The following is an 8,977-nucleotide window of genomic DNA, read 5'->3' as shown; positions in this document are numbered from 1 at the left end:
TCCTCCCAACCGCTCCGCTCAAATTCTGCCCATTTCCTTAGGCTCAGTACTGCCCCCTCTAGGCTCCTTTGTTAAAACATCAGGTTTCTCTGAAAGAGTATACAGTCCCTTGAGTCAGACAGGCCTGGATGTACCCCTCTGACTGGAGGACTCTGGCATTTGGAGGACAAGAGAAGCATAGGAGAGAGAAAACAGAGCTGACAGAGACAACCTTCACTTCGTGATCTGGCTAGTCTCCGCGCCATATCATTATTAGGGGCTTTTCCCCTGTCTGCTAGACAATTAGAACAAAAGAAAAAGGAAAGAAGGAGAAAGGGCAGAGAGGAAAGAAAAGTGAAAAAGAGAAACCCTGGGGCCTTTCTCTCCCATCTACACCTTTTTATTCTCCCATTCCTTCCTCCCCGCCCCCAGCCCCCCAGCCCTGGAGTCTGCCCCAGGAAGTGGGAAGTACTAACATATCGTCAGATCTCATTGTCAGGCGTAACTATGGAGACCAAGAGCTGTCCTCGAGGGTGATTAATTCTTCCTGACAGCTATCTTTTTAGGGCTTTTAAAAAATTATATTATTATTATTATGATTGTCTCCATTACCATTCTCCTCCTGCCTAACTGTAGTATCTTGGTGAACCTGGAATTTCAAAGGCTCTGCCACCAATATCACAACCTATGACAGGTCCAATTTGAGGACAAAATTCTGTGAGTCAAGACCTAGGAAGGGACTGCAAATCTGTCCTCCAGTCTAGCTAAGTCAGAGTAGTTCAACCACCTTATTCTTGGCCACATTAACCACCTTTCCATGTCCATTGTAGACCCTTCCAATGCCACTGTCTACACTTGCTCCACTCAGCTCTTACAATCTCCCAAACTCAGTAGGTTATCCAGACACTTCCATGCTGGAATATTTTCTTACCTAAAACCAGGGGGGTGGGAAACAAACACAAGAGACTGTGGGCTCATGGTGTGGCCACGGCTGGGTGGAAAATAGAGCAGCTACTCAAAGTAGCCCTCCCATTTGGAAAACAAGAGACAGGCAGACAGAGAGATAGAGAGACAGAGACAAAGAGAGACAGAGACAGAGACAGAGACAGAGAGAGAGAGAGAGAGAGAGAGAGAGAGAGAGAGAGAGAGAGAGACAGACAGAGACAGAGAGACAGAGACAGAGAGACAGAGACAGACAGAGAGACAGAGAGAGAGAGAGCTGGACAGAGACAGACAGACAGAAACAGAGAGACAGACAGATGCAGATAGAGCTACAGCAGACAGAGATACAAAGAAACTCATAGACAGAGAGACAGAAGATTGACAGAGACTGAGAGACAGAGAGACAGAGACAAAGAAAGACAGAGACACAGAGAGAGAGGGAGAGAGTGAGGGAGACAGACAGAGTGATCCCTGGTGATCTTTTTTGTATGCACACTGAATTTTGGTTCAGCAACCTCTTCTGGCTCTAGTCAAGTAGACTTGTCATTATCACACAATACAAGACTGTCCATCGCAAGACTGAAAAGCATCTCCCCATGAGAGGACTCTGGTCATTTGGTCTTGTACCAAGCAGAGAATACGGTTCCCATCACTTTCTCCAATAGATCAGAACACTCCTGCCACATCTTCTTCTTCCCTGCCCAGTCCAAAGCACACACCATTTTCCTGCTTTATTCCCATCTGTCTGGAAGGACCAATGTGCCCTGGAGCATCTCCCTCCTCTGCCCATTTCCTCATTTGCACAGTGAAAAGATTGAATTTAACAATCTCAAGGCTCTTTTCAATTCTGACATTCTATGACAATAGTCCATTATCCCCCCTCCCCTCAGTTAACAGATGAGGAAAATGAAGTCCAGAAATGTTTGGGAAACTTGTCTAAGTTCACACAATTTATAGAGCCGGGTGCTGCACCCAGGTTCTCTGACTCTAGAACCCTAGTTCTTTCTATTATTCTAATTTGTCCCTCCTTGGGCTCTTTCCAGAAGAGGGAAAGGAAGAGAGAAAATAGGAAAGGATGTCTTTTGTCACCCATTTATTCAAGAAATATTTCTTGAGCCACTCACCCCAGCTATCTAGATATGAACGGTAATTTTTCCCAGTCCTCAGTTCCAAACACACAATTCATTCTCCTATACCAAGCTGCTTCTCTTCTCCGTTTCTCCCTTAGCCTAAATAGATCATCAATACTTCATTATCTGTTAACTCAGCTAACCTGATCTTTGTCTCACTGATGCAGCACCATCATCTTCTTCTCACACCATTCCAGGTACCCTCTGGGATCTTGGCCAAGGCAAGTGGGAGTTGGGAAGGTAGTCCTAGAGATAGGGTAGAATAACATCATAGATTTAGAGCAGGAAGATACCTTAGAAGTCATCTGTCTTATCTCTCCCCTTTATTGAAAAGGAAACTGATACACAGAAAGGGGAGGTAATCGTTCAAGACCACTCGGATATCAGAGCCAGGACTGGAATCCTCTGATCACAAATCAAGTTCCCACAGTTAAGGATGAATCTGTGGATGGGCATGGGGTCTATCCAGTCTGTGGGTAGATTAAGGCATCAACATAGGGCTAGGTGGGGTAAGTCAATGACAGTACTTAGGGGTTAGTCCATGGCTAATATTAGGGTCAAGGGTCACTCAGTAGTCAGGGTCAGTGGTCAGACTATATTCATTTATTCAACAAACATTAAGGCCTAAAATAGATGGTCAAGGCACCTTGGAGAATGGACCTTGACCACAAAAGCCTAACCACCTCCCTTAATCCTGACTGTCTGTTAATATAATAATAACAGTAACAATGAAAGCACTTTATTGGATACATCACATCTTTTGATCCTAATGAGGTAGGTCATGGAAGTATTACAGCAGTATCCCCATTTCACAGAGAAGAAAAAAAAGGTATGGGAAAGGGAAGTGTCTTGCTTCACCCAAGGGCACACAGTGACTCAAGGGACTCAAATCAAGACTGAAACTCAGTCCCCCAGGCTCCTAATCCTGGTAGGAGGGTTGGAGGAGAGTATCCCTTGCAGAGAAATAACTCAGCCCACAAAGCTGCAGCTTTAATGGTTTTTTAAATGAAAGGAATGGGACATAAATAAAGAGGAGAGGTTGAAAAAAAAACACAGGAGAAGAAAAAGATAGCAGACGGCCTGGGGCTGGTCAATCTGGCATGTCAGCACATGGTGGACGTTACCCTGCAGAGTAGGAAAGAAACCTGATTGGGGCGGGGGAACAAGAAAGGAAGGAATCTGAAGGCCTGAGGGGGTCACATTACAGAAAAAGACTCCAGGTAACCATCCCAGAGAGGGTGGGCCTTGGTGGATCTTGGTGGGCCTAGGGCCAGACCGACTTGTCTTTTGTGCCCTTGCATCCGGGGCCGGGGAGGAGTGATCTGGCCATAAGCCCAGAGCAGGGATTAGAACAGAAACCCACATGTCTGAAACAGACACAAAGTTTGTATCATCCCTGGCTCAGCTCCTGTACCAGGGCCCACCTGTGATTAAAGTCTGCCTTTTGCATGGGCTGTGCAGAAGCATTCTATACATGCCTGTGTGGGTTCAGGGAGGGGATATCTGAGCTCCCAGACCCCAGCACAAGGATGATGCCTGCTCAGGATTCACACAAAGTGTTTGAGGATGTTTGTGGAGGCATTTGTTCTTTGGAAAAATGTTATATTTAATAATATTTTTACCATTTCTGTATAAAAATCTTATACAAAACTCCAAAATCCCAACATCTACTGTTTTTTTTACTGTCTTTGCAGCCCCAGTGTCTAGCACTGGCCCTTGCTCATGGTGGGTGTTTGACGGATCCATAGAATAGATGCTTGTTGAATTAAATTAGAACTATTTATAGGTTGCAAAAAGAAACACACACACACCCATGCAAAATATCTAAATTCAAAGAGCATTTATTAAGTACCTACCATTTGCAAGACACTGTACTTAATACTAGAGCAAAGAGGGGGGGAAATGGCCCTTCTTTCAAAGGATGTTCTCCCGTTGAATTCAGGTAAGCAACAGTCATCCAGTTTGACTGGGGAGTAGAATGCATGAAAAAGTAAATGAAGCAAAGTGAAATCTGTTTAGAATTATAATTTGGAGTCATTTGGGGGGGGGCCTTGAATACCAGGCTGAGGATTTGTGTTTACCCTGAAGACAATTGTAATGCCCTTTCCTGAACTCTTGGACTAGTACCTCTGCTGTGAGGGCTGCTCATCCGCCTTTGGTGTCCCCTCATCACGTAACTCTCGCTTGTGGCTCCGTGGCCTGGTGAATGATCTCAGGAGAGGAGCTGATCCAGGTTGAGGACAACCACTAGCCCCTAAGCCCTTTGGAGAGTTAGGGGGATGTCTTGCCAAGCATGTGAAGACATCCCCCAGTGGAATGGGACTATAAGAGCAATTTGTTCCAGCAGCCAAGGAAGTGGCTGAAGCAGGTGCTGCGGGGCACTTAGAGTTTGGTGACATGTCCAAGGCACCAAGAACATCTGCTAGAGCCCAGAGCAACACCAGTCATCTTGACTTTTGTCCTACCACTAGACTTCCATGACTCTGGAAGAGAGAGTGAGGCTGATGACTTCTCCCAACTCTGCCTCACTTCAACTCAATTCACAATCAATCTGAGGTGCTATTGGTCCTCTCCAGAAATGAAGGGTGGGCAACAAGAGGAAGCAAACAAGCTGTTCAAGATTCCTCTTTGACTTTGATCTTCACCCCGGTGAAGATCACCACCAGGTAGCTGAAGGAGGAATTTCCCAGCTGTTCTGGACCTCAGGCCTGGACTTTACCTGCTTTCACTACCCCTCACCTTTTCCTTGACCCTGGAGAAAATCCCAGAGATTTTTTCTCTGCCCTCCCTTAGCTCTCTACCTTTATTATTACTCTGACTATAAAAACCATCTCAAATGTCAACCTTCCCTCCCCCCAGACAAATTCTACCTTGTAACTCTTGCTGTTATGGCATCAAATTACATTTTAATTTTTAAAAAGAGAATAGTGTACAGGCGTATTCAGGGCTGGGGTAGCAGCCCATTGAAGATGCTTCCTGGACAGAATAAAATGCTGAATTCTGCTTGCTTGTTTGTTCAGACAACATCTCCCACTACAACCATCACTGCTGTCCCCTGAGTTCTAGACTGGAACCTTTGCCTTTGACCTGATGCCCATCATGGGGCTGAGAGGGGCCTCCCTGAGCTGTCCTGGCCCTCCTGAAACTTTGCCATGGACTCTAGAAGTGCACAGAAGCCACCTCCAATTGTCTTTGAAGATAGGAATAGATTCTCTTCTAGAAAGGAATAGGACAGGATTTTGAAATCTCTCTACTTACTTGGTTCCTATCAGATCATCCCCTTCCCTAGCACAGGCCAGGTCTCTCCAGCACTGGGTGAGGGAGTGAAGGGAAGATGCATCCAAGAGCTAGCCTATCTCCTTCTCTTTTATCAGGATGTTCCTCAAAGAACAGCAATTGTCCAATGTCTGGCTGGCTTCCTTCCTCGTACCTGTGGCCTAGACATGGCTGAGGGGTACAGAGTTTACAATACTTTGACCCTCCTGAGACTCTGGCTCAGACCCTAGGAGAAGTCAGCAGTGACAGCCTGGAAGCCCTCCACTCACAACCCTTTGATTTGCCGTAGGATGGCAGTGAGGGACCTGGTCTAGATTTGGTCTTGGCACCTTCTGGACCATGGAGAGAGGTGGAACAAGGCTGTTTTTGCATTTCTGGGTCTTTGGCTTGACCCCAGGAAGAAGGCAACAACAGAACAGTGTCAAGAGTCTCCGCCTGATTCCACTTCTTTTGCTTTATTGAGGGTGTGTGTGTCTGCGTGTGTGTGCGCGTGTGTGTGCGTGCGTGTGTGTGTGTGCTCAAGCTCACATGTAAAAATGCTGAGAGTCCTCAGTATGCATAGCTGTGTGAGTGAATGGAATGATTGAACTGAGGGTGTGCCAGGAGGGAGTGGATGAATGTGTATTGAAGTAAATAGATGGATAAAGAGTAGGTAGCCTAGAGGAAGGGTTGGCCTAGCTCTTTCTCTTCTTTCTCAACTTATAGGACAAGTGGAACAAGAGTCTCTGGCTTGGGTGCCCCTATGAGAGTGGGAGCCTGGCTGCTGCCCCCCACCTCAGGCTCTGGGAATGCCTGACTGCCCATGGGGAAAGCTTGGATACTGTCTCCTGGCCTTGGCCCTGGGGCCTCTTCTCTTTGGGCCTCTCCCCCTGGGGCTTTAGAGTCTGACACCTGGAATCAGCCTTGGACACTGGTCACTTGGACACTTGGACACTCCCCCCCCGGGGAGGGGGGCAAGAGAACAGAGGTTTAGAATCAATTTAGACACTAGAATGCCAGCTCCTTGTATATCAGGATTATTTCATTCTTTGTTTTTATATCCTTAGAAACTAGTACAGGAACTGGAACGTAGTAGGCACTTAGCAGTAATAGCCAGCAAAGCTTGTCTTTGAGACAAACACTAATGCTCACAACAACCCTGGGAGGTAGGCACTATTCTTATCCCCATTTTACAGTTAAGGAAACCAAGGCAAACAAAGCTGAAATGACTCACCCAGGGTTGAACAGCTTGTGAGTGATTTGAACTCAGGTCTTCCTAACTCCGGGCCCAGTGCTCTCTCCTCACAATACATGGCTCCATACAAGCTTGTTGACTACTATGCTCTTTATTTTGAGTCCATGTGTATTTTTATACATGTTCTTGTCTCCTCCATTAGAATGTAAGGAGTTGTTGACCAATATTGAATGTAAAAGTTGTAGAGACCTACTCTGGGCACAGGTTTTGTGAACACAAAATTCATTTCCGCTCAAGAAGGATGTATTAAGTGCCAACTGTGTACCAGATGAAAGGCAGTGTGGTAGATAAGAAGACCAGGATGCCCTAAGCAGTTGAAGTCACAGGTTCAGATGAAAAAAAAAAAGTATGGTAGCCATTGGAACATTGATACTTTGGGACCAGATGAAAAAGGGAATAGGCCCTGGCTTCAAGGGGCTGACATCCTAGGGAGAGACGGCCCATACACAAATAATTGGATATAAATATATGCCATGAAATTGGGGAAGGGTAAGAGCACTGATAGCTGTGGGCATCAGGGGGAAGTGGCACAACGTCCATCCCCCTCTCTCTACCCAGCCAGCCTCTCCCAGGTCCAGCCCTCATCACTGAGCAAAAAAACCCTTCGGGGCCAAATTCGCTCATGTTCAGCATGGCAGAGTGGGGAGCCCCAGATTCAAGGATAGGGAAGCGCACAGAAGGGGCCTGGACCCTGCCTCTGGGAGGTAGGGGAATGGCGATCGGGCCATTGATCTCCCCGACTCCTCTGTCCAATCCATCCTTGACTTGCTTGTTTTCATTTTAATCTTTGTGCGTCAGGTGCCTATTGCCTAGTAAATACTAATCCATGCTTATTAATAGAATTCATTGTGCAGAGGCTAGGCTCGGGGCACTTCGGAGTGGGACAAGATGATCCACGCCTGCCCTGCACTGTGGGCAGGAAGAAACCTTGGAATTCCCATCTGTCGGGAGAGGAGTAGGAGCCACGGCAGAAGGGAGAAGTATAAGAAGTCCAAGGGGGAGAGAGAGACGGCTGCCGGTCATAATCCAACGTTTTCTCACCCACCCAGGCTGATATCGATTCCCCAGTTTTCCAGGATAAGCAAGAGCCAGGTTCCCGTCTCAGGGCTGCATCCCCTCTTTTCCTCTCCCCTCCATTCAGGCAACAAAGTCTATGAAACTCCCAACTTTTAACAAGTGATGATCAGTTCCTCCTGGAACTTCCTGGACCATATCCCAGTGGAGGGGGTGGGGAAGAGAGGACGAGGTGAGAATTATAAAAAGACGAAATATTTTTAAAATCCAAAAGCCAAGAGGCAGAACACCACATAGGGGTGTGAACAAACGTGAATACACACACTCACAGGACCACAAATGCAAACCGATACACTCCATCATAGAGAGAAAATACAGATCCACAGGGGAATGGCTGGGGGAGCCATCAAGGTAGCACACTCGCAGAGATGCGCACACAGGTGCACACTTAGGGAAACACATACATTTGTGGTTTCCTGTGAGAAACCATAGATTCACCTAGGCAAACCCATCGCTCGTTCTTTTCCCTCTTTCATCCCCCCTCCCCAAAAAGCGCAAATGTAAAGGTTTGCACGTACACACACACACACACACACACACACACACACACACACACACACAGAGCCAGCTCTGGGCGGGCTACGTCACCCAGCGAGCTTTCCTTATCGGGACTCCCTGGCCCACATCCTGTGTCCATATTTGGGCATTTACGTCACAGCGACCGGGCCGGGGACTCCAGAAATGGAAGCGGCCCCGGGAGGCGGAAGACCCGCGCCAGCCCAGCAGCCAGTATATAAGTGGGGGCTGAGGGCTGGGGGAGCGGATCTGCACCTTACTAAACGCGAGGAACCGAAGCTCGGACCCCAAGCAGCCGCTCCAGGGGGGAATCCCCAGAGCCGCCAAGCCCTACAGCCTAGCAGATCTCGATTTTCCAAAGCCCAAGGCTGGGAGGCAGGATCCCTCCCGCGGCAGAGTACCTGTAGGGAGCCCAGATCGCCATTCCCCTACCTCCCAGAGGCAGGGTCCCTAGGGCCCCTTCTGTGCGCTTCCCTATCCTTGAATCCGGGGTCCCCTACTCCGCCATGCTGAACATGAGCGAATTCTGCCCAGAAGCGCTTTTCGCCAAGTACCCCGAGGGATGCGTTGAGACCAGCCCAGAGACTTTGCGACCAGGGAGAGACCCCTCCCTCGCTGGCTTCCCAGGAGGTAAGAAGATCCCCTCCAAAAACAGACACACAAGCTAAAGAGAGAAAATAAGCCCCTCTTTTCTCAGTACGGGGGAGAGCCAGGTTCCGCAGGTGGCGGTAGCGGGGATGGATGGATTCATGGATGGATGAATGGATGGATGGATGGATGGAAGGAAGGAAGGAAGGAAGGAAGGAAGGAAGGAAGGAAGGAAGGA

General features: G+C 47.9%; 1 protein-coding gene across 1 annotated transcript in view; it reads left to right on the top strand.

Moving 5' to 3' along the window:
* The first annotated feature begins 8,416 nt into the window (after positions 1 to 8,416).
* The window catches only part of EGR4 (early growth response 4), a 3,048-nt gene continuing 2,487 nt past the window's right edge, over positions 8,417 to 8,977 (top strand). Inside the window, exon 1 of the mRNA XM_069067878.1 lies at positions 8,417 to 8,781. Within this exon, the coding sequence (XP_068923979.1) occupies positions 8,658 to 8,781 (124 nt within the window). The 5' untranslated portion in view covers positions 8,417 to 8,657. The remainder of the gene's footprint in view (positions 8,782 to 8,977) is intronic.

Source organism: Petaurus breviceps, unplaced genomic scaffold (assembly GCF_028583685.1).
Source record: "Petaurus breviceps papuanus isolate PSGF00001 unplaced genomic scaffold, PetGlider_PUasm1.0 139, whole genome shotgun sequence".
NCBI lineage: Eukaryota > Metazoa > Chordata > Mammalia > Diprotodontia > Petauridae > Petaurus > Petaurus breviceps.
This window is presented reverse-complemented; position numbering and strand designations above follow the sequence as displayed.